This window comes from Aulostomus chinensis, chromosome 3, assembly GCF_037954235.1.
Source record: "Aulostomus chinensis isolate RoL2024-O1b breed Wild chromosome 3, RoL_Achi_v1.0, whole genome shotgun sequence".
In the NCBI taxonomy this organism is placed as follows: Eukaryota; Metazoa; Chordata; class Actinopteri; order Syngnathiformes; family Aulostomidae; genus Aulostomus; species Aulostomus chinensis.
Window position 1 is genome coordinate 7687305 of NC_141322.1, and position 27623 is coordinate 7714927.

Sequence of the window (27623 nt, forward strand, 5' to 3'; positions counted from 1 at the left end):
GAAACGTTCCAGAACATTTATCAGGCGGTCGAGCCGCTCATTGAGCCCCGTTATGTCCTCCTGCGACTGCAGGACCGCCTGTGTGAGGACCCTCCCACTGGATCCGTGTGGGCCAGAGGATGCGCTGCTGGGTCCAGGTGGGCTGGAGGACCGTCCACCGCTTGTGCTGGGCCTGGGGGACGGGCCGGCCCGAATGCTGCTGGTCCTGATGTATGAATCTGAGCCGGCGGACAGGCTGGCGCAAGAGCCGGCGGGGGTGCTGCACGTCGGCGGCATGGCAGACGGATCAATTTCTATTAAACATATTGGTTTATTTAAATGGCTGATTCTGTGTATTTGTTGCCTTTACATCTGTGGCAAAGCATGTGGAAATGTTGCGTAAGAAATGAAGTTGCCACTTACCCTCGAGGCTCTCGGAGTCAGCTTGGATGGTGGCAATAACCCCCCCCCCCCACAGAGGTGCTGCCCGTGAGTACAGCCACCCTCTGCTCAAATTCCGTCAGGTGCCCCTCTCCCTGACCCTCACCTGTCTGGCTGGCACTCCTCCGGAGGGCAGCTGTACGTCGCTTGACCTCCCCCTTGACGTCCTGTTTGTGCCATTTTCCATATTGTTATTTAAATTTAGATTTAAGCCAATTGATTATTGTAGTTATTGCATTTAGTGATTGTGCAGTGTTGAGTTTAGTCATACGTTTAGCTTGCATTGTTTAGGAAGTTAGAATTGCAGACATGCATTAGAAATAGAGAGGAAATCTCTCACAGCACTAGCAGTGCTGCAAGCTTATGATGTAGTTATGCTTGCGCAGGTTTAGTGAGGAAAACTGTGCTTTGTATCACTTTGATCGTTCAGTAAAGGATGGAGCCAACACTTTTCTACCGTCGTCATAAAACTTCAAACACGCGTAGCAACTCGTTGTTTCCATCATTAGAAGTGGTTAATGTGTATGAACATGATGGTAAACAACACTGGTGATTAGAAGGGAACTTTAGCCCATAACAGGTCTGACCATTTTTTTCATCTCCCCGGGGGTGCGTTACTCCAAACCCACTGCATTCACCCTCTCGCACTTCTTATCCCACTCACAACGTTTATTGTTTATACTGACACCACTGGACAGGCTAACAAACAGAATCTGCTGTCTCTCCTCCACCTCTCCGACCAGCACCTCCAGCTCGCACGCCGTGAACCTCTTTTTCTTTGACATTGTTTTGGGAGTGCGGACAGCGGAGACCCCATTTTAAATTAATTTGCATATTTATAGGTGGGCGTAACGAGGGAGGGTCCAGTTGCTCTGACATCTGCACTCAATTCCACACTGATTGGGATGTATCAAGGAAACGTGTGAATTCCGGCGCTCACACAGATTGATACATCCGGATTTTTTTGTGCGTACGACCGCAGTTTTTCAGTATGAGATCCATGCAAGTATTGATACATGAGGCCCCAGATGCTCACTACTCTTCATCCTCCTTCTTTCCACTTAGTGTACAGCAGTGTTTCCCAGTAATTACCTAGACTGTGGCAGCCTGCAACAGTCTAATTTGTCCCACTACAGTTTCATAATGAACCGAAAATAATTTGACACTGTTATTTTCCAACATTGCTTCAGCAAAGCATTTCTCACTCCCAGTCAGCCCCTCCCCCCTCTGCTGTACATGCGCACTCACACATGCACTGACTGGACCATTCCTTCCTGCATATGAGACACCAAGGCGTTTTGAGGACACAGCATTGTTTGAGGTAAGTAACATTAGCTAACGTTCCAGTAGCCACTGCAGTTATCAACTAGTCCAAACGCAATTTTATCATTATCTATGTATGACAGCAAACGGATAACTTTACTGCAGAAATTATCATGGATAGTTGTCGTTAGCTAAGTTAGATGTTAGCTGTTAGTCTCCTCATATCAGGCTAGCTCTCGTGAACACAGTTCCTTATATGATAGTTAGAAACTGCAACAATAAAAACCTAAGGTGGCAAAACAATGTTCCTCAAACAAATGTCATGAGAGCTAGCATAGCTTGTCCAACAATGTTGGCGTGCGATATGCTAATGTTAAATTCATAATCTGAGGAGAAAATTGTCTCATCGTGGAATATTAGGCTATTTGTAATGTTCATCTGGTTGAAGTGATGCTACTGTTTTTAGCTTAGTTTATACCCCTAATTTCCAGATCATGAGTATTATTAAAGTATTTCAAGAAGAGAGAGAGAGAGAAGTTCACCACCAGATGAAAAAGAAACAGCTACAAAGGTAGCTAGCTCGAGCAGGATAGTTAAATATCAAGCCAGGGACAGCAGGTGAGTTTGACAGCAGAGAAAGGGGCAGTTGGCCAGAGTAGTTGTTGGTGTGTGTGTGTGTGTGTGTGTGTGTGAAATTTATTTTCTTAATGCCATCTAGGTGCAGGCAAACACTGTAAATCAGGATGGAATCCTAAATGGCTGCAATTCACGCAGTTTAAACACTGGCTTTATATTACTCCACATGGTAAGTTTAATATTTGCATTTGGTAATACGGGCATTCCATGTGAATTTGGGGCCCTGTTTCCAACTTGACCTCTTTGATCTTTCAAACGTGTACATCAAACTGTATAGAACAATATGGAAAAATTAAGCAAAAATGTTTAAAAAGCAGTTGAGATTATTAATTAATAATGTAGGGTATATTATGGATGTAAAAAAAACTGTGAAAGATCAATTAGGTCAAGTCAGAAAAAGGGTCCAAATTTACAAAGAATGCCCCATTGTGAATACAATTATTCCAGTGGTTAGCAAACCTCATGATTTGTGATTCTTCTTTTTAGGGATCTTTTGTCATGCTTGCAGGTAGACTATCTTGTGATTTTGATATTGCACTGGGTTACACTGTGATTTTGATATTGCACTGCGTAATACCGTGATTTTGGTATTCCACTGGGTAATACTGTGATTTTGATATTGCACTGGGTTTTATTGTGATTTTAATATTGCAGTGGTTAGATTGTGATTTTGAACCGGGTTAGATTGTGATTTTGATATTGCACTGGTTTATATTGTGATTTTGAACTGGGTTAGATTGTGATTTTGATATTGCACTGGGATGGATTGTTATTTTGATATTGATTTTGATATTGCACTAGAGTATATTGCAATTTCGATTAAATTTTGATTATATGTTCAGCCCCATGATTGGATACTCTAAATTGACTGTAGGTATGACTGTGAGTGTGAGTGGTTGTCTGTCTATATATGTTGGCCCTGCAATGGACTGGCGACCTGTCCAGGGGGTGCCCCGCCTCTCGCCCGAAAGCCACTGGGATAGGCTCCAGCCCCTTTGCGACCCTTAACAGGATAAGAGGAAGAAAATGGATGTTCAGCCCTAATCTATGCTCATCCAGTATATATTTTTATTTCCTAAAAAATAAACCAGTTCAACACAGGCAACCACTTTTGCTTCATTTTTTTTTTGTTGATGGCCCAAATGTACACTCTAGTCAATTTTGAGTTGTGAGAACAAAGCATCATAGATAAAGACTGTTTTGCTCTCAAAGTGCACCAGATTGATGCATTTACCTTTAAAATGTACAAACTTTTCTTATGGGGGACCATGCCCCCAGACACCCCTAGGAGGTCCAAGGTTCACCCACCATACTCTCCCAAAATGCTGTGGGAAATACTTTGTACAGCTTCGGTATACTAGGCTTAGGGTGAAACCCTCCGTGGATGATGAGGAGCTTTTTGGTTGTGGCATCTGTGGCTTCTTTCTCCTCCTTTGGGTTAGGGTTACCTTATGAGCAGGGTATCTGATGACCAGCAAAGCATAGGTGTTGATGGCTCCGACCTTGGTCTTACTGTTCAGCTGATCTCTTAGATCAACTGCTTCAATTCTGCTCATTTTGTCTATCCTTGATACCATCCGACCACATTTGTCCACTCCGAATGACATCTCCATGTTGTTGCTGTATATCTTGGTTGTGTGGATCAGTGAGTAAATTTCACGCACATTCCTGTCATCCAGCTTGATGTCATCCATGCAGAACAGGTGGCTGATTGTTGCCCTGCTTCAGAATCAGTATCTGTAACCATTCTTTCTGATGACATGACTGAGGGGGCTCAACCCCGTTCATGTATTTACCCACATGCTTACTTATTTTAGCCGCTATGATACCTGACTGGAGCTTCTGTGTTGTGGTGAGGCAGGTTATTGGTTAGTAGTTGGATGGGATGGAGCTCTTCTGGGGGTCCTTCATGATCAGGATGGTCCTGGTCCCTGGGTTAGCCACTCTGGGTGCATGCCATCCCTTAAAAGCTGGTTCATCTTTACTGCAAGGTGTTCATGGAGTGCAATTAGCTTTACAGCCATTATGTGTGGATCATATCAGGGCCCGATGCTGTCCAGCTCTTTATCTTTTGACACTCTGTCTTGGATGTCTTCCATTGAGATGGTTACTGGTTCTTGTACTGGGAGGTTTCTGTGGTCACTTCTCAGGTACACTAGCCACTGTGCATCGGTGTTGTGTGATGCTTCTCTTTACCATATGCCCTTCCAGTACTTTATAGTCAATAGAAACTGAAATGGGTTAATATGTTTGAATTCAGCTGTACATAATGTGAGCCAATTTGATGTGAGTGGCTGAGATTTTCTATGGTAGTGGAGTACACACTGTAAGAACTGAAATAATTTGGTGTTGTTTTTATGGTTTTATGATTTATGTTGCTGCTAGATTTCTGTTTTACCCCCTGCGAGGTAGGCTTCCCCATTTGCATTTGTGGAGAGTTGACAGGATTCTTTTTTTTTACATAGTAAAAATGTAATTTCAAAGGCTAATCACAAGTGAACTGAAACAACTGAAATAATGTTTCACTGAATTGAAATCTTTTGTTGCTTTTGGAAATTACTGCATTTATGATGACAAAAAAAATTCAAAATGTGACTTCATGACATTAGTGATGTGAGGATTGTGGTTGTATGCAAACAGCTCTAGTAAATGAAATCTGCAGAGTGGGTGGAGAGGTTCATAAAATTCACTGCTTAAATACACTGCAGCTGTGAGCACTGGCCTTACTTGTGGACATCAAGCCCTTGTGAGATTGTCATTGATCGGTTTCTGAGATTGTGTAGGGCTCTGGCAGCGCTCCTCTGAATGCAGTCCTGCTGGGTTGTTGCCCTCCTACAGCCCCCTCCCCCTCTCCCAGTGTACTTGTCTGTCTTCTGGTATCTCATCCACACTCTTGACATTATGCTGGTAGACACCTGGCCACAGATCATTGGGATGTGCTATACTGGGGGAGCTGCACTACCTGAGCAGCAACTTCTGTAGGCTACAGATAGCAGCTCATGCCATCACTAGCAGTGAGGGCACTGGAAAAAATGCAAAACTAGCAAAGAGTCAGCCAGACAGGATGAGGAGAGGGAAACGGTCTGTGGCCACCACCTGCCAGTTTAGTGTTTACATGTTGTGCTTAACAACAAGTCCTTAAAATGGGTTGTCATGCCAATTACCTCTCCTTTCCACCTGTTGTCTGTACCATTTGCATAACAGCAGGTTAAACTGATCCATAATCATTTGCTATCCTGGAAGTGTCATTGACTTGGAGATATACTATGATGATCATGTTTACCCTTTTTTTAGCAGTTTATTTAATCAAGGCATATAATCATAATTTTATTTGTTTATTTGTTATAATTCCATTATGAAACTTTATAACAGCTAAACTTTTTGTCATAATTGGATGTCTGCATATTACACTTGACAATACAATGTGATTCACTGACTTACTTCATTTAAATACAGATCATAACTGTCTAGCAATCTGCCACCCAGGATAGCAGGTGATAGGCAGCCACTGGCTTAATACTGCAGTTTCACTGGCTATGGCTGGAGGAGCTCTGGGGTGAAGCCTTCCTTAACGGCAGAGATGTTAAACATCCTTGGTAGCATATCAGAGCTTGTGAACAACTGTCATGTTGCTTGACAGAAATGCTAAGATCATATCCCATTACCAAGCATATAAAATCAACAATAGGCTACATTGGAAACAACTCTTGTTTAAAACAGGACACTAACAAATTGTCATTTTAGTTCTAGGGGTAAAAGGGCTGCCTATATGTGTGCATCACTGTTCTAAATGAATACAAGCTGCTGAGCTGAGCAAATTTGCATAACCAACACCCTCAAACGATCACATGTTCAGCTATCTGTCACCGTTGGAACTTTATGCAACTGAGGTCTAATTCTTAGAATAGATGTAATTATTTCAGTCCCTCCAGAAAAACGCCTTATAATAATTCAAAGTATAATCAACCAAAGTCTGCATATTTATGCAGGGGCCACATTTTTTCACAGACACTTTTGCCACATAAATCTGCAATTTCCATGCAAAATGCGGGAAGTATGCGGGGCTTGCATGATTGTGAGGCCTGCATTTTCACTGCAAAAAGTCACACATATCTTCGCAGAAAGTTGAAAAATTATACGACAGGGGGCCGCTGTTCGTGGCACCGTTCTGGGAGTCTTTCTGCCAGCTGGTGGGGGCCACTGTGAGTTCGTCATCATGGTACCATCCTCAGACCAACAGCCAGGTGGAGAAGGTAAACCAAGACCTAGAGACGGGTCTCCGATGCATCACTGGGGACAATGCGGCTGCGTGGTCCAAAATGCTTCCTTGGGTAGAGTATGCCCATAACATGCTCCCTTCAGCTTCCATGGGAAGCCTCAATGACACCTTTCCAGGCGGCATTTGGCTACCAGCCCCCTCTGTTCTCCATCCTGGAGCGGGAGATCAACGTCTCGGCAGCCGCTTCCATTGTTTGCTGCTGCCGAGACGTTGACCTCCCGCTACACAAAAAAATGGAAAAGTAGGCAACTCATGCCGCTAACTTGCCCTTATTTCTGAGTTGCCACTAATGGAACAGACCATGCACACTCACACTGTCTTTGGTCATGTTGCTTGCTCTGATGGTTGAATATGCAAGGTGGTCAATGGCTTGGCTTCTTGAAGTTAAAGTTGAAGCTAAGACAGATGCCAAATTTTTTTATGTTATTCTACCAAAATTCTCCACAGGAAAAATTGGATGTGCTGCACTAGAATCAACAATAACATGATGTTGTACCAGTTGTATTGGCTGTATTGAACCAGGCATGTTTCAAAGAAAAAATCATAAAACTCTTCCTCACCAAACTTCGACTCAGCTGCGTTAGCTCGATATGTCCATGTTTTAGTTAGAGCAACAACGGTCATGGGGCAGGGATAGTGGAGAAGTGGACAATCATAGACAAATGATTGTTTCTGTGCTTTTTTCTACACTTGCTTTATCCAATGTTTCACACGAGCGCACAGGAATAGATCAACAACCCAGCAGATTGATACAGGGAGCACAGACACCTGCAACTCATGCATGTATTTGTTGACTTTTGTGCCTGCAGGAAAGAGTAGCGCTCATGGTCAATGAATTGTGCACGAATGAAAGGTTCGATGCGCATGTGGAGTGTAATACACACTTGTGGTGGACTTTTGGCGTAAATTTGATGCCATAGAAAGCACCCGTACCAACCCAACTCCATCCGACCCGAGCCGAAGTGAGCCAGTGGAAAGGCGCCCAATGTGACCAAATCAAGTGAGATGTAAATTCAGATGCATTCTGCATACAACTACGCTGTAGGCTTTGTAGGCTTAGACAGATAATGTATTTTTCTCTCACTCAAATCACACATTTTGGCATTCCATTGCTTCCTTCTTCAACTGTTATTAACATTTCCATGTTTTCCACATTTTGTATTGTAAACTGTTTTCTTCTCTGTAACAACATCTACTGCACGTCTGTCCGTCCTGGGTGAGGGATCCCTCCTCTGTTGCTCACCCTGAGGTTTCTCAGATTTTTCCCTGTTAAAAGGGTTTTCTATGGAGTTTTTCCTCAGTCGATGTGAGGGTCGAAGGGCAGAGGATGTTATGATGCCATGTGAAGCCCTTTGAGACAAACTGTTTGTGAAAATGGGCAATACAAATAAAACTGCCTTGCCTTGCCATTCAATGCCACCAAAAATACATGCACATAATCTAAACACAGCAAACGTGGTGCTTTGATCCCTCCACTTTCACAACATTGCTTTGTAAAACAAATCAGAAGTATCATGGACAAGTCTAATATTGCTTGTGCTTATGTAAACTTAATGTTAGCTCATTCACACAAGTGAGGGACCTGACATTTTTTTGTCATTAACTGAGGTCAGTATGAACAATTGTCCTGCAAGATATCAGCTGTGGTCTTGGGCAGACTGGAAGCCTTAACAATGATGACTCCAGGTTAATAAAATAATTTTCGGGTCTGTTAAGTTACACACAGCCTCATTTTAGACATTAGCATTGGCTAGTTTTGTCTCCATCAAGAGGAGGGGGCTTTTCTTCTGTAATTATAATCTCTTGTTGTGGAAGCCCAATAAACATAAAACCTGATGACGCTGTGTCTGTGTTCTTAACAAAATCCCATAGTGTATAAAATCATGTTGTTGGAGCTCAGAATATTTACACACAGCACTGTTTTGACTCACCTTCAGTGCTCAATTTTTATTTAATCTTAATTTGTTTGCTTTTGCTGAACATTCTTAAAATTTAATGGGTCATACATCAAAAGGGATTTTTTTTTTGAGAAAAAAGGAAACAAATACAAGCCCCTGATATGTTTCTGAGCAAAACTGGGGCCTTGAAATTGCCATAACTTCTAGATTCTGTTCTCCCTGTGCCTGCGTAGGTTCTCTCTGGGTACTCCGGCTTCTTCCCACAGTCCAAAGACATGCAAGAGGGGACTAGGTTAATTGAATACTCCAAGTTGGAGTGGCTGTGGGAGCGAGTGGTTGTTTGTCTAAATGTGTTGACCCTGTGATGGACTGGCAACCTAGGTGTACCCTGCCTCTCACCCGAAGGGAGTTGGGATAGGCTCCAGCCCCCCCCCCCCCCCCCCATGACCCTTAACAGGATAAGCGATAGAAAATGGATGGATGCATGGATGGAAAGCTGAAGAATTGTAATAAAATCAAGATCATGATAGTCCCCTGAATAAAAATGCAATCTAGTATTTTTACCATATTGCCCAGCCCAACTGTACAGCAACAAATTGCGAGCTGAAGGAGGAATAGTCTGAAAGATCAGTTTCAGAGGATGTAATATTTCATTTTACATATTTTATTTTTTCTGACACAAATGGCTGTTGGGAGTTTACATGTATTGGGTACTGCAAAAAAAAAGTGTTGTAGCTTCTGCTTAAATATATGATCCACAACACACTGTACAAACCAAGTTTGCTGATGGAGTTGGCACAGAACAATCCGGACCATGACTTGCTTGTGAAGAACAAAAGCAGCTTGAAGCACAAAATATGCAGAGAAAGACAAAATTAATGAAATTTCATCACCTCTTCCAGTGGCATTTTGTGGACAGGAAACTTCCATTCAGTCAGCAAATGAAACTGAATAAAGACATTAAGAGACAACTGCACTCCTAGTAAGTAAAAAAAAAAAAAAAAAAAAAAAAGTAGTCTGGTGCCCTGTAGGTGTTAATTGGGCCTGAGAGTGAAGCATCACACATCCGCACCTAAAAGCAGTCAGACTTAGGGGTCTTGCTCAGGCACACTTCAATGGTGGCGATGAGGGAGGGGCATGCACTGCTTCGTCACTAGAAAAATCTATTCTGCCAGTCCAGGGATGGAACCAGCAACCCTGTGGTCCCAAGCTTGCTTCTCTAACCTTTAGGCACAAACATTTTTCCCCCAAAATGCAGAATAACAGATAATGCATGGGGCCTAATAACTTGAATTTTTCAAAATTTTTCAATTGACATTATTTAAAAAACAGAATTGGATTGCAAATGTGAGCAACTATTGTGAGAAATCAGAAAATTGATGCTCTGGATGTGACAGATTGAATAATGTGTATTTTGTATTTTTGTATTTGTTAACAGTGGTAGTTTAAAGTATAGTGCAGTATTTTTATGTTTTAATATATATATAGATAGATGCAAAAGTCACTTCAAAATCCTTCCATCCATCCATCCATCCATTTTCTACCGCTTATCCTGTTAAGGGTCACAGGATGGCTGGACCCTATCCCAGCAGCCTTTGGGCGAGAGGCAGGGTACACCCTGGATCGCCAGTCCATAGCAGGGCCAACACATATAAACAGAAAACCATTCACATTCACAGCCACACTTACTGTCAATTTAGTGTATCCAAATAACCTAGTCCCCTCTTGCATGTCTTTGGACTTTGGGAGGAAGATGGAGTACCCAGAGAGAACCCACGCAGGTACAGGAACAACACGCAAACTCCACACAGAACGACCCAGGGATCGATCCAGGGCTTGAACCCAGAACCGTCTTGCTGTGTGGTGACAGTGCTAACCACTGCACCACTGTGCTTCCCTCAGTCCAAAATCACTAGCAGTAAATATAGTTGTAGTAACCACAAGACATTAGCAGGGAGAATATACAGTTCCTGAGCAGCCTTTAGGGACAACACGCTTCCTCCTTCCAGTCATCATATAGACAATCTGAGGCATATTGTACCTGTCATCCTTCCACACAGATATTCCCCTTTTCAGGTATAAATCCTCATACTACGTGAAAAGACTGACTTGTGTCTTAGACGACAATGTATATGCACTCTAGAGACTGCTTCTTTTCCAGTATGTTTATGTTCTGTTATGATACGAGATTATTGCCAAGCAGCGAGTTAAAGCTAGCCATGAGTGGCCACAATCAGTCATAATACTAATATTACCATTGTACACAAATTGATATTGTACATATGGCTTTTTTTGTGTCTGTATGTTGTATCCATCCATCCATTTTCTATGCTGCTTATCCATTGAGGGTCACAAGGGGGGGCTGGAGTCTATCCCAGCTGACATTGGGTGTGAAGTGGGGTATACCCTGTACAGGTCACCAGTTCATCACAGATGTATGTTGCAATTTCCAGTCCAGTATTTATACAACCTGAGGAAAGTTGTAACTGTCACCCCAGGGACACACCGGAGGCGAAAGCACCACGGAGCGTCATTTCCCTTGTGAGCAGGAGCCTGGCTGTTAACACCAGAAGTGCATTTCTCCACCCCGGTCAACAAGCGATTCTGCTCTTCTCCCCCTTTATAATAAAGAGCTGATTTTTATCATGGGTAAGTTTATAACCTAATCAAATTATAACTTATATAACGATATATAACATATAACTAACTATGTTCATGACAACTGTACATGTATATCCATGTCTTTGGGCGGCCATAGTGATGAGTTTTTAAATGGGTAAATGACGAATGAATGGCCACAGTAAAGAGTATTTGTTACCAGCACTGTGTAGTTAGATCTGTAGCTTCAGTTAAATACACTTATTGTTCTGATGTTCTCCTTGACATTGATTTTGTTAAGGCAAGGACTCATTAAACTTGAGCGTCCATTCTCAAGTATGTAGGTTCTGAATGTGTTCACTGGTGAAGGTTGATGTGCACCATTTATGCAGACATCTCCTATTATCACCCAGCCAAGGGCCAATCGTTGTGCAAAGGGGGTGCGAGCCAGACCATTACGTTGTTCCAGAACCTTGTGTGCTTGAATGATGTCCCTTCCTAAAAGGAGCATAATTATGGTCTTCAGATCAACGGATGGTATTTTGGTGGCTAGGCTTTTCATGTGTGGATAATACTTCATGACCGATGGGGTGGGGATCTCCGCCCTATTATCAGGTAGCTGGTCATGCTCAATAAGTGTAGGGAGGACTAGGCTGGTCCTCTCATCGGCGGATTCCTCAGTGAAACCTTTTGCTCTTCGACCTACAATCGCTGACACTCCTGCATACATCCTGAGAGTGTTAGGGGCGGCATCAGCATCTATGCCAAACATCTCAAAGAAAGTGGACTTGGCCAAAGACCGATTACTCTGGTTGTCTAGAATAGCGTATGCTCTCGTCTTCTTCTCCAGCTGGCCTTCAGGATATACATAGACGAGACAGATTTTGGCACAAGTCCCTGAAGTGCCATCTCCACAGACCTCAGTACAAGTTGAGGTGGTGACTGAAGAAGAGGAAAACTCCTCCTCCCTGCCATGCTGTTCAGAGGGGCTGGAGACTCATTAGACATACCAGGGTGCCGGGCCGATATGAAGGGCTGCAATATGCTTAACACTGTTGCACTCCAAACACTCAATGATAGCCTTGCAGTCCTTTGCTTGGTGAAAGGTTGAGGAACAGTAGCGAAAACATATAACATTTTCCTTCAGGAATGTCTTGCACTCCTCCAGAGGGTTCTCTCTGAAAGTCCTACACCTGTGTAGGGCGTGCGTTTTTTTAATGTACTGGGCACTGGTTCTTAGTGTTATCCAATCCTTTCACCTCATGTTCATATTGAATTTTGTCCACTTCTGTTCTATACACCGGAACAGGAGTTCTTGACATTATCATTGAGAATTTATCTCCCTTAGGTGACCAGCTGCTGAGTGTAGGAGCGATGAAGCTCGGGTCATTTCTCAATCTAGCTTCTTCACGAAAGAAGTGGGAGAAGACAGAAAAAGGTGGGAAGCTGAAATGATATTGTTTATATCTTGTCCCATGCACCATCCATTTCTCTTGAAGACTACTAGGCAGTTTCTCCAAAATTGGGTAAATTGGTAGGCTAGAGCTGGTATGTAACCCTCCTCCTGGGCCACTTCCACTTCAAGGAGGAGATCCCCTAACTCTCGCAGTTGTTGGTTGTATCTATTAGAAATCCTGGGGAAACATTTAAGCCTTGACAGTAGCTTCAGCCAAAGCGGCCTTAGCCTCCTTCTCCTGCTTGATGGCTTCTAGAGTGGCATGAAGCCGAGTCTCCTCTACCTTCAACTCAGCCATCTTCACTTTCACTTCGATTTCCTTTTGCACGTAGGACGCTCTAGCATATGCCACTTAAGCTCTGGAGCGTGCCTCTATTGCAGCCAAGATAGCAGCAGATCTATTGGAGCGTTTAGATGTCTTCGAGGATTTTCATGATTCTGAGCACTCTGATCTTGTCTCATAACCTTTTGCCTCTGCAGCTGACATCTTAGTTGGAGCAGGTTTGAGATGTAATCCATGGTTGAATTGTCTTTTTGCTGTTCTGACCTTGTCAAAAGAGTCCCCTTCCTCAACTAGGCAGACAGATGACTCCTTCCACACACTGTAGTCAATAATGATGATTTTATTGTCTACGGCGTATATATCGGGTAAAACTGGAATCCAACAAGAATATAAAATCAACAGATGTTGTAATAAACCCCATTAAACAACATATTTCAGTGTAACTCTTAAAGTCTATAGCATTTGAGGCTACGACTATAGCTAACTAAAGGCTGTAATATAGCCAATATAGCCGACAGAGAGCTCTGAACCAGCTTAATTAGCTGACAGCTACAAGTGACAAAGAGAGCATGAAACAAAAACCAAGCCCGCATCAATACAAAACATAACATCATTGCAATATATGCATCTTAAATCTGTACTTACAGTCAATGCTTTCATGAACTGATACCCCGAAACGATGAATGTGATTCCCTGCCTGCTCGGTTCTACAATGGCTTACAATGCACAAAGAAAAAAGACAAGATGGCCTCCTACAGTGTTCAAAACAAGCCGTGAGGCTCACAAAGAAAACTAGTGCCTTCTAGTGGCTAAATATTCAAATAAAATGTCTGTGGTTTCAGCCAGGACAGAACACTTACCATTAAAATACTGTTTAAAAAGAGGTTGGACAGCCAATGCCATTATCAATAAGGGTGCTTTATTTTGAAAATTGCTTTATTTTTATAGTATAGAGCGGATGCTGTATGCCATTCCTGTGTATGACTTCCTGTCTAACTTGACAGATTCGCTTGTAGCTCATGGAAAACAACCACTTCGACTCTCCTAAACCCATTTACATGTCTGTATATGACCTTGTACCCTAAAATGTATATCAGGTAGGGATACACCATTTTCCTTGTGGTCATGAGTCAATTTTGTGATACAGTATGTCGTAGTTGGGCTAAGAGAAAAAGCTCTTCTGGAAGCTCATAAGTTAGAAAATTGATCTGTTCATACCTAGCATGAAGAAAATCATCGTATACACCACTAAAATGTCAAAGCAGCTAGTTGAATGTTTCAAATGGTCAAAGCTAAAGGACTTGCTGGATTAACTTTTTCTCTCCCCGACCTCTCTAAATTGCCTCTGAACAAAGACTCAGGACTCAGAATTATCTATAAAAAATAAATTATCTATTCTTTTAACAATCAACCCATGTGGGGGCTGTTTGGTTTTCCAGAAATTCTTCAGCTGAATAGCAGCAATCCTTAAAGAGGATGTTTTTGTCCTCTAAAGAGTTATAATTGGCACCTTTTAAATTAGTCACAATATCTGTTTTCTAGCACACAGTTTGTATCTAAAATTGCAACTATTTGCTTGCATCCTGGGTCCTGCCATTGCCAGCTGCACCCTTACTCCCCTGAATATCAGGAACACAGATTTCTTTCCAAACTTCTTTGTAAGTGAAGAGGTCTTGGAATGTGTTCTTGGCATAATGAGTAGCATGTATTTGTGACAAGCTTCTCACAGTTTTCTGTGACAGATGAACCCTGTTGGTTCTTTTTCTTGCTGCCAGATTGCTGTGACTCATCTCCTCTTTGCTGTGACTGCCTCACTTCCAAATAAATCTTAATGATGAAAAGTTTCAAGACCTAAACCTTAATTCTGTAGGGGCATTTACTTTCAAATGATCCATTCTGACATTGAGAGGTTGCATATCTCTGTGTCCTTTCAGAAAGGGCTTCAGTAGCATGTACACATTGGTAAGATACCAGAGGCTCAAAGACAAATTTCTGCTCCCATAACTTATTAATAGGTTATAATGCATTCCATATTTCTCATCTCATAATTAAATTTTTTTTCATATCCTAGCAGTGAGTTAGATGATGTGTCTATGTTAAAGCCCTGAAAAGGGGGATATTTGAGTGGAAGGAAGACCCCAGGGACACACCGGGCATCGCGAATAGCAGCTGCGTGGAGCATGTTTGCTTTCTACGCCCATGTCAACAAATCTGCTTGATCACATTGGGAGATATATATATATATATGTATATATATATAATGTAATATGCTTTTTTCCATTTTCCCACCCAGGCTCCAGCAGGCTACTGGTCAGAAAGGCTGTGGAAGAATGGCTATAAAAAGAGATGAAGTATTAAAGAAATCAGGTGGAGAATTAGGAAATCTGTGGAGTTCATGGGACATCAAATGGAAGCTCCTGTCGGTCATTATTATCCGTCATTGTAAAACTAGCTCCCAATGATATTTAGGCAGTATCTGTAACTTGTCAACCCTGGCTGAAGCAAAAATACAGTAAATGTCAGACTTGTATTTATAGACCACTTGCCCAAACTTTAGGGGGAACAGGAAGTTTTGAGCAGCATGTCATGAAACACCTTTAAACAAGTACAGTTCATTTGGTAAATGCTGAACTGCAATAGAAATTTTAAAAAGAAAATGCATTTTCTTTGTCGATTCAATGTTGTTGAGTTCTTTATCCATAAGTACATGGCTTTAGTTTATACTTGTACATTATAGCTCTTTTCTGCAATATTGTCAGACTTTTGTCAAAAGAGAAAGGTTTTGTCGATTCAGTAAACAAATAAAGTTCTAAAAAGATTTGTATTATCTGTTTTCTTAACTGAAAATCTATCACACCATTTAAAAAAAAAAAAAAGTACATCAACATTACATTTTGTTATGTCTTCTGAGAGCAGCATGGTGGTCCAGTGGTTAGCACTGTTGCCTCACAGTAAAAAGAGACATAGCAATGCAGGCAGCAACAAAGCTAACGTTCGACTCGGCAACGTCTATATTGTAGTTTGTTCACCTGTCAGTGTTCCGGCACACGTTTATGTGAAATGATGATGTTGTCAGCGCAATGACGTACGAGAGAGAAAAAAATCAGGTACGCAGCCCTCACTGCGGGAGTTCAGACCCGGGTCTTCTGGAAGCTTGAATGCGCCCTAATCCCGAGCAAACATGGGTCCAAAAACCTGCGTTGACACGTGTTTTTCAGTGTGAAAAGGGTATTAAATGCTCGTGCATTGCTGTAGTGCTCCCGTGGTAGGACAGCTCAGTGGAGCAGCGTGTGCATTTAACGTGTTTTGTTACTTTATATTCAGTCAAGTATTCCCACACTACAGAACTCTTAAGTCTTGCTGTTCTCTTGCTGCCCTCTTCGCCTCTCGGTTGTTCCATCATGTTGTGTTGTTCTTTCGTTCTCCCTCTTCTTCATGTGCCGTCTTCTACGGTTCTGCTGCTGCTTCTTCTTCTGCTGCATCTTCATCTGCTTCTTCTTCGCAACTGTGCAAAACTTGCTGTAGGCGATATTGCTACTTCATGTAGTGCTGCAAATAAGATTTGCTGTGGGTGAAATCTTTGAAAAAATAACTATTTAGCAGTGTGATTATACAGAAGAATTACATGATGCTTCAACGCGTAAATTCTACGTAGGTAGATTTTTATTGTCAACGTCATTGTTATGTTGGACTAATTGTTGCAGCCCTATAAAGAGCATTCTAATCTATTCTATTCTATTCTAATTAAAGTTAGATGCTGACAAATGGATTGTGTATCATTCATGATTTTGACGAGATTTTTGGTTGAATATTTAAATTAACGCTTTCATTCATAATCAAGTTGATGTTACTGTGGTTACGGGCTGACACCCGGCTAATGACTTCTCTCATCAATCCACGGACCAGATTGGGTACCTCAGCAACACGAGCACCTGTGCTGTGTGCGAAGTTTGTGTGCTTTATGAAGATTAATATGGTTACAAGGCTGTATGACTTGTTTTTGTGTTTAGGCCTACTCAAATAAATGAACAAATTAAATGTTGTTGCTCACAGCCCATAGCAGCGTGACATCAGCAGAAAGGATAAAGATGTAATCTACTGTGTGTAGAAAAATTTCCCTGAGACAAGATGACATTTCAATGTGGTTTAAGCTCATGTGAATATACATTAGAAAGAGAAATGTTTTTCATAATTTTGTAGTACACATGCTGCAGCCAGTGTCAAATTGTAATCTAGAGACGTGTCAGCTGAAAAACATGACAATTCCATTCCTAGTTATGCCACATACCTTCATGTATGAAGGCAGCAAGTTGCAGCAGCTCTCTCATCTTTCTTTGCTCAAATAGTGCTTTTTAGTATGTATTTGTCATTTTCTTGTTTTCAATCCCTCTTTATGAAACTATGGAATAATGCATCTCTGGGTTTCAGTTTCGTAACTTTTGCGCAACTTTGTGTCCTGTTTTTGGACTTTTTAAGTCTGCCCTAGGTGACCCCTTCAGCTATGGCTCCATTGTTTACTCCAGGGAGCAGCTGTTAGCTCTCTGACCCTCTGGGCTAATTCCTAGTGAAATGTCAAAGATTCCAGTGGAAATTGGAAGGAAGTGCAGGGGCTGCAGGGCCGAAGTCAAGCGCCTGGAGAGAAAACCGAGGTTTTCACCATGCATACCGGCCATTATCAAGGGGAACGTCCACTCTCTCTCCCCAACAAGATGGACGAGCTGTCAGTGCTGACAAGGATGCAGCTGGAGTACAGGGAGCATAGCCTTGTGCTTGACATGGCTGAACCAGGATGTGCCAGAATCTGTTGTTACCCCGGATGGATTCACTCTCGTGTGCGTGGACCAGAAAGTGGCGGAGAGCGACAAGAAGAAAGGCAGAAGTTTGTGCATGTTTTTTAATGACAGGTGGTGCAACCCCGGGCACACTGTTAAAGAACGTCTCTGCAGTAGAGACATTGAGCTGCTAGTGGTCAGTGTTTGGCTGTACATCCCACAGGAGTTTTCACATTATTATTATAATGGTGTAAATCCCACCGTCAGCTGACGCGGCTGCTGGATATGAGTGCATTCACTGTGCGGTGTCAAGGCTGCAGACTAGACACCCAGACGCCCTCCTCCTCATCGCCGGAGATTTTAATCATGCCTCCCTCTCTGCCACTCTCCCGAACTTCACGCAGCATGTGAGCTGCCATACAAGGGACAATAAAACTCTGAACTTGTTGTATGCAAACATCAAGGATGCATACACCTCCACTCCTCCTACAAAAGAAGACTAGAGCATCACTTGGAGAAGAAAATGCCAGGGAGGTGTGGAGAGACCTTAATCACATCTCAGACCACAGCAAAGGTGGGAAACAACAGGGCATCAGTGGGGATCAGGACTGGGCAAACCAATTAAACCAGTTGTTCAAAAGGTCTGACTCGGTTCCCCTGCCAGCCCCCACCAACTGCCCTGCTTTTTCACACCTAGTCTCCTCCCTCCTGCAGCCTTTTCCACCCCAGCTCCCTGCACAGAGCTCCAACCCTCACAGTACCTCCTTTAAATGTCACCAAACACCATCCCTAGATTCATCTCCCCAGTCACCCCTTTCCCAGCTCTCCATCGCCAAGGACCAAAAGGAAGACCTCCTGTGTAGTTCTGGTTCCTAAGATAGCCCATCCTAGTGAATCAAGCCACAACAGACCTGTCGCCCTGACCTCTCACCTGAATAAGACCATGGAGAGGATCGTCCTCAGCCACTTCCGCGCTATCGTCCTGGTATCAGGGTGGATGATGCCATGATCTACCTACTGCATCAGGCCCTGTCTCAACTGGAGTCCCCTGGGAGCACCGTGAGGGTCATGTTTTTTGACTTCTCCAGTGCTTTCAACATCATCCAGCCATCACTGCTGCGGGAGAAGATGGAGGAGGCCGGCGTGGACCAACATCTGGCTGCCTGGACAATTGACTACCTCTCTGACAGTACATGAGGACGAATGGCTGTGTGTCAAATATAGTAACCTGCAGCATGGGGGCCACCCAGGGGACAGTGCTGTAGTGAACATCTAGGGTTTGGACATTGAGACAGTGGACTCATTCAAGTACCTGGGTGTTCACATAATTAATAAACTGGACTGGACTGATAACACCAATGCACTCTACAAGAAGGGCCAGAGTTGCCTCCACCTGCTGAGGAGACTGAGGTCCTTTGGGGTTAGCAGGGCCCTACTCCAGACTTTTTATGACACTGTGGTGGCCTCTGCAGTGTGAAATGCCATCGCGTATAGGGGTAGTGGAGTCATTGACAGGGACAAAAAAAAACAACTGGTGAGGAGAGCCAGCTCTGTCCTGGGCTGTTCATGGGACTCCATCCAGGAGGTGAAGGTGAAGACCCTGAGCAGCTCCTTCAGCTCCAGACTGCTGCACCCTCAGTGCAAGAAGGAACAGGTCATTTCTGCCTGCAGCTATCAGGCTGTACAACTGCACACTGTGAACATTCACATTCACGTGTCTGTTTTTTCAGCAATGTGCTATTATTGGTGCAATAATATATTCCTACTTTTCATACTTGATAGAAATATGTGTCTGTAAATTGTCCAATATAAATGTTTAGATTTTAGTTTTTGTTTGTTTATTATTTCATAAGTCAAGTCAAGTCAAGTCAGTTTTATTTGTATAGCGCCAAATCACAACAAAAGTTTTCTCATGACACTTTACAAGTAGAGCAGGTCTAGTACCACACTCCTTCAATGAATTTACATCCAACAATTCTCCATGAGCAAGCACATCCTGCAACAGCGGCGACGAAAACCTTCCTTTTAACAGGCAGGAACGTCGAGCAGATCCAGGCTCAATGGGGATGGCCTTCTGCTTCGGAAGGCCCGGTTGGGGGGAAAGAGAGCAGGAGAGCGGGGCAGAGACAAAGACAGATAATGGAGGAAGACAAATATGCAGAAGGAAAGAGTGGGACAGAGATAAAGAAAGTGAGACAGGGAAGAGACTGATGGACAGACGGGGACGTGAGCAGGTGGAGCTATGGGTGGTAGCTTGAGCCTCTTCAGGTCTGCAGCCGCACCCCGGATCTGGGATGAGGGGAGCCCGACGGCTCCGGAGAAGAAGACGAGTTAGTAATATGTATGAGTATGATTTATGTATGACACATACAGGAGGAGAGAGAGGGAAGAGAGGAGGAGAGAGAAGCCCAGTGCACCATGGGAGATCCCCCAGCAGCCTAAGCCTATAGTAGCATATCTAAGGGCCAGCCTAAGCAGCCCTAACTATGAGCCTGATCAAAAAGGAAGGTCTTAAGTCTGCTCTTACAGGTCGAGAGGGTGTCTGCATCCCGGAACGAAACTGGGAGATGGTTCCACAGGAGGGGAGCCTGATAGCTGAAGGCTCTGGCTCCCATTCTACTTTTAGAAACTCTAGGAACCACCAGTAACCCCGCATCCTGGGAGCGAAGGGTTCTAGCTGGATAATAGGGGACTATGAGCTCTGTCAGGTATGAAGGAGCCTGACTGTTGAGGACTTTGTATGTTAGAAGGAGAATTTTGAATTCTATTCTACATTTGACAGGGAGCCAATGCAGAGAAGCCAGTACAGGAGAGACATGGTCTCTTCTACTAGTTCTCGTCAACACGCGGGCAGCAGCATTTTGGACCAGCTGGAGAGTCTTTAGAGACTTACTGGTGCAGCCTGATAGGAGGGAGTTTCCAGCCTGGAAGTGACAAAAGCATGGACTTATTTTTCTGCATCCTTTTGAGACAGGATGTGTCTGATCTTAGCAATGTTTCGTAAATGAAAGAAAGCAGTCCTAGAAATTTGCTTAATGTGGGCATTAAAGGACAGATCCTGATCGAAAAGAACTCCTAGGTTCCTTACGGTCGTGCTGGGGGCCAAGGTAATACCTTCCAGGGTACCTATCTCATTAGATAGGGTGTCCCTAAGATGTTTTGGGCCCAGGACAATGACTTCAGTTTTGTCAGAGTTTAATAAAAGGAAATTATGGGTCATCCAAGTTTTTATCTTCTTCAGACAGGCCTCCAGTTTAGTCAGCTGATTTGTTTCATTTGGATGCATTGATAAGTACAGCTGTGTGTCGTCAGCATAGCAGTGAAAATTAATTGAGTGTTTGCTTATAATATGACAGAGAGAAAGCAGATAAAGGGTGAAGAGGATTGGTCCAAGCACAGAGCCTTGTGGAACACCATCAGGGACTGTAGTGGTTTCCGAGGGTTTATCATTAGTTAGTACGAACTGAGATCGACCTAGTAAATATGACCTGAACCAGTTTAGGGCAGTTTCTTTAATGCCAATGACATGTTCCAGTCTCCGTAGAAGGATATGGTGGTCAATGGTGTCAAAAGCTGCACTAAAGATCTAATAAGACCAGCACAGAGACGAGTCCCTCATCTGATGCTAGTAGGAGGTCATTGGGAACTCTGACTAGTGCTGTTTCTGTGCTATGATGAATCCTAAAACCTGACTGGAAATCCTCTAATAAGCTGTTGCTGTGGGGATTCCTCCCCCATAAACTCCCTGCCTTCCTGCTGCATGAGGAGTGGGCGTGGCTCCGGCAGCTGCACACCTGGGAGGAATCACGTCATCATCCACCTACAAAACCGGCTCGTGGAGGCTTCACCCTTGCCAGTGGATTCCACGTCTTCTGTGGTTTGTTGGCCCACTAAGAAGCTTCTAACTACTTACGCTAAGCAAGCTTGATCTCCTTCTTGGAGTATTCTGGCCTAGGCCATTGAAATATTTATGTTGCTGTTGCCCACGTGTTCATCGGCTCTCTGCTTGTCTTCTCTCTTCGCAGTGCCTCCACGAGCCCTCACCACGCCGGCCCTCCTCACAGCCCATCACCTTCCAGTTTCCACCCTGTTTAATAAATCCATTTCTATTGCACCCTCAACCCGCCTCCGATTTTAGCTCTTGGATCCTCCACTACAACCCCCGGTTTCATACCATCACAGTTGCTGTGGAGAGTCACAGAGCTGTTTAGCAACTGCTTTCTCCAGAATTTTGGAGAGAAATCGAAGATTTTATATTGGTCTGTTGTTGGCCAGAACTTCTGGATCCAGGGTTGCTTTTTTGAGAAGGGGTCTTATTACTGCCACTTTAAAGGACTGTGGGACGTAACCAGATAACAGTGACACATTGATCATATCTAAGAGGGAGTTGCTAACGAGGGGTAGAGAGTCCTTAAGTGGCTTGGTTGGGATGGGGTCTAGAAGACAAGTGGATGGTTTAGAGGAGGAAATTATTGAACTGAGCTCATGAAGGTAGAAAAACTGTCAAAGTGTACGTCTGGTTCTACAGCTGCCTCTTAGGCTTCTGAGGCTATAGGTGCCATGTTGTCAGCTGATGGCAGGGGGAGGTGAATTTTCTCTCTAATAAGGACAATTTTGTCATTAAAGAAGTCCATGAAGTCTTTGCTGCCCAGGGAAACAGGAATACTAGGTTCAGTAGAGCTGTGGCTCTCTGTCAGTCTGGCTACAGTACTGAAGAGGAACCTGGGGTTGTTCTAGTGTTCCTCTATTAGTGCCGAGTAGCAGGCTGCTCTAGCTATACGAAGGGCTTTCTTATAACTTTAAATAATAGTCATAAATATTTTTCTTTCTTTTAATTTATATCATCCTTTCTTCTTCTCTCTGTAAATGCTGCTGAAAATGCCTAAATTTCCCCTGTGTGGGATTTATAAAGTACTCTTATTCTTATTATTTGTATAGACATCTAATTATTGATAGGTGTGTTTCAGTGTGAAATCAAACCAACCATATTGCCTCCTGTCATTCCCTTTAAAGCCCAGGTTGTACCAGGACTTGGCGTGTCACTCTTTCCGGGTACACATTGCAACTCAGGACAGGTAAGCAGTTTTCATCTGAAATAACAGACTTCCTCATGCAACAGGTGCGGGCATGCGAAAATGTCTTATGTTTCCATAAGGAAGCAGCAAGGAACCAATGAAGCCATCATAGGTGAAGAAGGGCTGGGAGGAGGTGGCAGCTGGTGTTTCCACATTGTAAGACATCAATAAAACTACATTGCAATACTGTGCATTTGCTTGTCTGACCGATGCGCCCTCTAAATAGTACTTCACTAATAACATCATTGACCAAAAGCCAACGTCTTCTTGGTCTAAATTTTCTGTGTCCGGAAATAGGAATGCACCATGGTTGCACCTGAAAACCTCTCATTAATATACTTTAGCACCCATCAGTGCAGGTGTAGTGCAAGTTCATTTGCTAGTTAAAGGGCGAGGGCACTTGGTCTGAAAATGCCATGTTGAAAAAAAAAAATGCAGTGCCGTTGCACACATACAGGTGTAAACTATTGCTAAATAGAGTTATCTTAAAGCCAGAATGTTACTGGCTGGTTACACATTATTGCCATTATTGCTACCCAACAAAATATCCTCTGCTCACTCACTTTTGATTTATTCTTCCATCCTGTAGTCAATGAATGTTTTTCACAGGTTTTATACTAAAAGTTTGAGACTACAATCTTCTCCAAGGGTGTTTCCTCTTACTGCCCCAACTATAATAATCATTAACATGTCACACTGTTAAAAGACACACACCGTATGTAGCTGACACCACTCCACCAATTAATGTCATGGACCTAACGCGCAGCTAATTTAACAACATCGCATGTGATTGGTTTATTTTTGCAGCATGTGAAAATGAACTTCTCATCATGGACACATGACTTTTGTGATGTGTTAATTGCACATTTTGATATCGTAATTACGATTAAAATTTGATTAATCGCCCAGCCCTATTGAAATGGCAAACTGAAAGTGTTTTTTGGATGCAAACACTTCTTATCTTTGCATGGCCTTCCCAATGAAGATGAATTAAAGGGATGGGGATGAATGGGAAGATTTTTTTTGTTTTCAGGAGAGCAAGTATCTTTCTCAAGAGCTCTCAGGATTTCACGGACAGCAGTTTCCTAAAAAAAAAACCTCAGTCGACACTGGATTTGCGAAAAAGCTTATCCTGAAGGCAACTGCTGTCCCATCTTTACATGGTCATGAGGAGGACACCAAACCACAGGCTGTAAGTAACATTCTGTCAGTGTCTTGTCTGTTTTTAGCTCTGAACTGCAATGAAAGAATTGCTCTCAGTATAAATACAAGCAGCAGGTACACACAGTACAGCATTAGAGACTGCTGAAGTTTTGTGTCAGGCTACGGTGACTAAACAACAGCAACAGAGTAGTGGAACATTACATCTTCATAACCTTACACTATTGTTTCATCATCCTGAGGCCTGTAAGTTACTACGAAGCAGAATTGCAATTTAGCAAGGTAACTTGGGGGTTAACTCTGGGTTTTCTGTACGACTACGGTGGTTCAATTCTTGCGCATCTCCATGGTAACTCATACTGAACGGCTAACCTGGTCCAGAGCAGGCTATGTCTTACATTTAGATCGCCAGGTTAAAAGCACAGCTTCCTGACTAATCAGCTCTCTTGGAAATTAGCATCAGCGTTTATTACGTTATATCCAACCATAAAATGATATGAGATGTGGTGGAATTTATCATTTACCATTCTTATGTCTTACAAAAGTCATTGCAATAGGTTCCAGAGGTTCAGGTTGTATATTGTTGTTGTCTGGCTCAGATTCCAGGTCCAAGACATATGGTTGTATCGATGAAGCTGACATTTCTAAAATCCTAAAATTGTAAACAATCAGGGGGCTGAATCAGAGCGTTTCAGAGGGAAGTAGGAAAGAGGTGGATAGAGGAGTACTCAGACTGCAATATGCGATAATTATTGAGTTTTTTTTATTGATCGAATCTTTCAATCGTGCCCTACTGGGGTCCAACACTGTATTAAAAAGCCCCTGAAATGAGCATTATAGGGTCTCTGTAACATGTATGTATAAGCATCAGTATGCATATCAAAATTTAAGTCAAACCCTCCACAATTTACCATGTCATTGAACGGCATACTCACAGTGATCAGTGGTGTGTACTCAAATGCATACAAACAGTATTGTTTTCAAATATAATACACAGCCAGTGCTATACAGTATTCGTTAACACATGTTCCAGCCGTCACATATCTAGGTCCGACTAGGCTTAACTAGGCTTGTCTTGTCTAGTTTTTGTTGATGTTGGTTTGTTTTTTGTTTTTTTAATCAACCAGAGTGTAACCAAAGTGTTGCCACATCAGGAAACTACTGTGCATATTTCCTGTCCTGATGGGAATGAAAAGCAATAGGCCTATTCTGGTCTTCCTGTATAAAGTTGTGCTGTAGCAATACTTCTGCAAATGTTTCTTCTCCATTGTTCCATGCCATTTACAACACATAGCCTGTTCGGCTGGGTTAGATTATAAGAGTTGTGTTTTTTTATTTAACCACACGGTGGATTAGCTCCAGAAGTCTGCCAAGGTGGAAACAACATACTGTATCTCCTCTGACATTACCTTCAAATCTGCGGCCAGCATCACTTCCCTCATCACCTCGGGAAACAGCCTGCACTGTGACAGACTCAAATAACTGTTTGTGTGTGTTAGAGGGTCTGGGTGAAACACAGGTCCCCTATTGGCCCTCAGTCAAGGCCAGGATTGTAAACTGACTACAGTCAGCACAAAAAGAACAGCTGACATGGTCCAACTGTTGACAGAACCTGAGGGACAGAATTCCATATCAGCTGTGCTTGTGCTTTAAAGTTAAAATATTTTCCATTAACCACAATCAAGAAGTCCATGAAGATCCTTCCAACAATCCCGAGGTTTAAAATTTCCACAGTGGAATTAAAATTATTTAATGCCCTCAGCTCAGCACTGATAGCTATTTATAGCCTGATGATTGAGCAAACATGATAATGATGTCATAGGTTAAAAAAGACACTACACAAAGCAAAACAAAACAGTATTGCTGTGGATGCAGCTTTTCTCTGCAAAACAGACATCATCTAGGGCAAATTTTCACTAACTTGTCATGATATCATCAAACTCTGTGCAGCTAATTGTTCAATAGGTTCAATGCTGCATTTACTTGTGCTACTGTTACCTGTGTTGTGCACCTGTTGGTGACATCAGATCCCAAACCCAGAACCTTCTTGCTGTGAGGCCACAGTGCTAACCACTGCACCACTGTGCCAACTCTCTTCAGTTTTCCATTTTATTAAATAACCTAACAATCTAAAAGTTATGGCAACTTCAAGGCCACAGTTTTGCTCACAAATATATCAGAGGCTTGAATTTGTTTCCTTTAATATCAAAATTAAAGTGCAACCAACATCTCTTAAGGTTGATTTCACAGTAGGTTTACCTGCTAATTTTGCTTTTACATATCCTACAAACACGGCTGCACGGTGATGCAGTGGTTAGAACTGTCGCCACACAGCAACAAGGTTCCGGGTTCGAGCCCTGGCTCAGGCACGGGATCTTTCTGTGTGGAGTTTGCATGTTCTCCCTGCCTGCGTGGGTTCTCTCCAGCTACTGCGGCTTCCTCCCATAGTCCAAAGACATGAAAATGGGGATTAGGCTGATTGAATACTCTAAATTGACCGAAGTTGTGGCTGTGAATGTGAATGGTTGTCTGTCTATATGTGTTGGCCTTGCGATGGACTGGCAACCTGTCCAGGGTGAACCCTGCTTCTAGCCTGAAAGCCGCTGGGATAGGCTCCAGCCCCGCCCCCCCCCCCGCCCCCAACCATTAACAGGATAAGTGGAAGAAAATGGATGGATAGATGGATGGGATTATCAGGGGCAGGTCTCTGGGATGCTGCCTGACAGGAACCCAGTGAGTGTTTTGATATGTGTGAATGTTTGAATCTGGATTTGAGGGCACTTTTGGAACATGACCACAAAAGTCAGGAGCCTTATGATCAGGTGGCATGGACCTATCAACCTCCAAAGCATGATTACTACCATGCTGCTGAGGGATTTAACCTTAGCCCCGGAGAAAGATGACCAAACCAGGTGGGAAGTGGCCATAAATCTACAGTTCCCACAGAAGAAAACACACTCACCAGTTACTCTTCGCCACTGAGAAAACCATTTTGAAAATACATCAAGAGAATAAACATTGCCATGGGACAGCAACTGACAGCCTACTTACTTTTCCTGCCCCACAGTCTCGGTGATGGCTCCTAGGCAGGAGTGGTTGCCCTGCGGGTGTCTGCAGGTGGCCAGGTGCCGCTGGTGCTGCTCTTTGAGACAGACGTTTTCCTTGCACAGATCCGTCACTTGGAGCTCCAGCTCCTCGATCCGGACCCTCTGCTTCTCCAACAGCACCTGCTGGGTCTCGATGATCTTATTCAGCTCCTGAAGGTACTCCGCAGCCTTGCTGGGATTCTCGGTCGGGTTTTCCATCTCGTAAAAGCCCCGTTGCCCGTCCATAAAGGCGGTATCCACATACACACGCGGAAAGCAGTGCTGTCTCTCCTCGAAAGCAGCTCAGCAGGAAGCCTGAGCGCCATCAAACCAAGGTAGCCAGCTCCGCTCCGACATAGTGTTTATAGGTGGAGGAGTGGAGACAGCTCTGGTGACAACTTGGTCGCTAGTGGTGATGCGCTGTTGCTGCTGCTGCTGCTGCTGCTGCTGCCGCCGCCACACGCCAATGTATCCACGCGCTCTGCTCAGCAACAGCCCAACTAACCTCCGGCTCGCCAGCTGCTGTACACGGGAAACCATTAACTCTTTCAGGACTGGAGATTTAGCTCCTTCAGATGCAACTCCAAACTTCCCCCTCCTGTCAAAATGGGTCTACCGTTGGGACCGGGAGCTTCAATGAGTGGAATGATGTTTCATAGTGTACTTTACTCTGAGCTAATCAAAAATCTATTTTTG

General features: G+C 43.3%; 1 protein-coding gene and 1 long non-coding RNA gene across 6 annotated transcripts in view; one reads left to right on the forward strand and one right to left on the reverse strand.

The window, feature by feature from the left end:
- The window catches only part of iqsec1b (IQ motif and Sec7 domain ArfGEF 1b), a 196428-nt gene extending 169100 nt beyond the window's left edge, over positions 1–27328 (reverse strand). For 2 of the 4 annotated variants that reach the window (XM_086198425.1, XM_086198424.1), the window contains exon 1: positions 26893–27328. In XM_086198425.1, the coding sequence (XP_086054551.1) occupies positions 26893–27173 (281 nt within the window). In that variant the 5' untranslated portion in view covers positions 27174–27328. The remainder of the gene's footprint in view (positions 1–26892) is intronic. The other 2 variants (XM_086198426.1, XM_086198430.1) reach the window with 1 other exon arrangement.
- On the forward strand, positions 1594–15727 carry LOC147267538 (uncharacterized). 2 transcript variants are annotated; one of them, XR_015112040.1, is made up of 6 exons: positions 1728–1741; positions 2402–2488; positions 2806–2827; positions 10995–11145; positions 12443–12532; positions 15127–15727. It is a non-coding gene; the product is annotated as an uncharacterized LOC147267538 (long non-coding RNA). The 2 variants fall into 2 exon arrangements; XR_015112039.1 differs by lacking the exon at positions 2806–2827 and having other exon boundaries at positions 1594–1741.
- Positions 27329–27623: the final 295 nt, after the last annotated feature.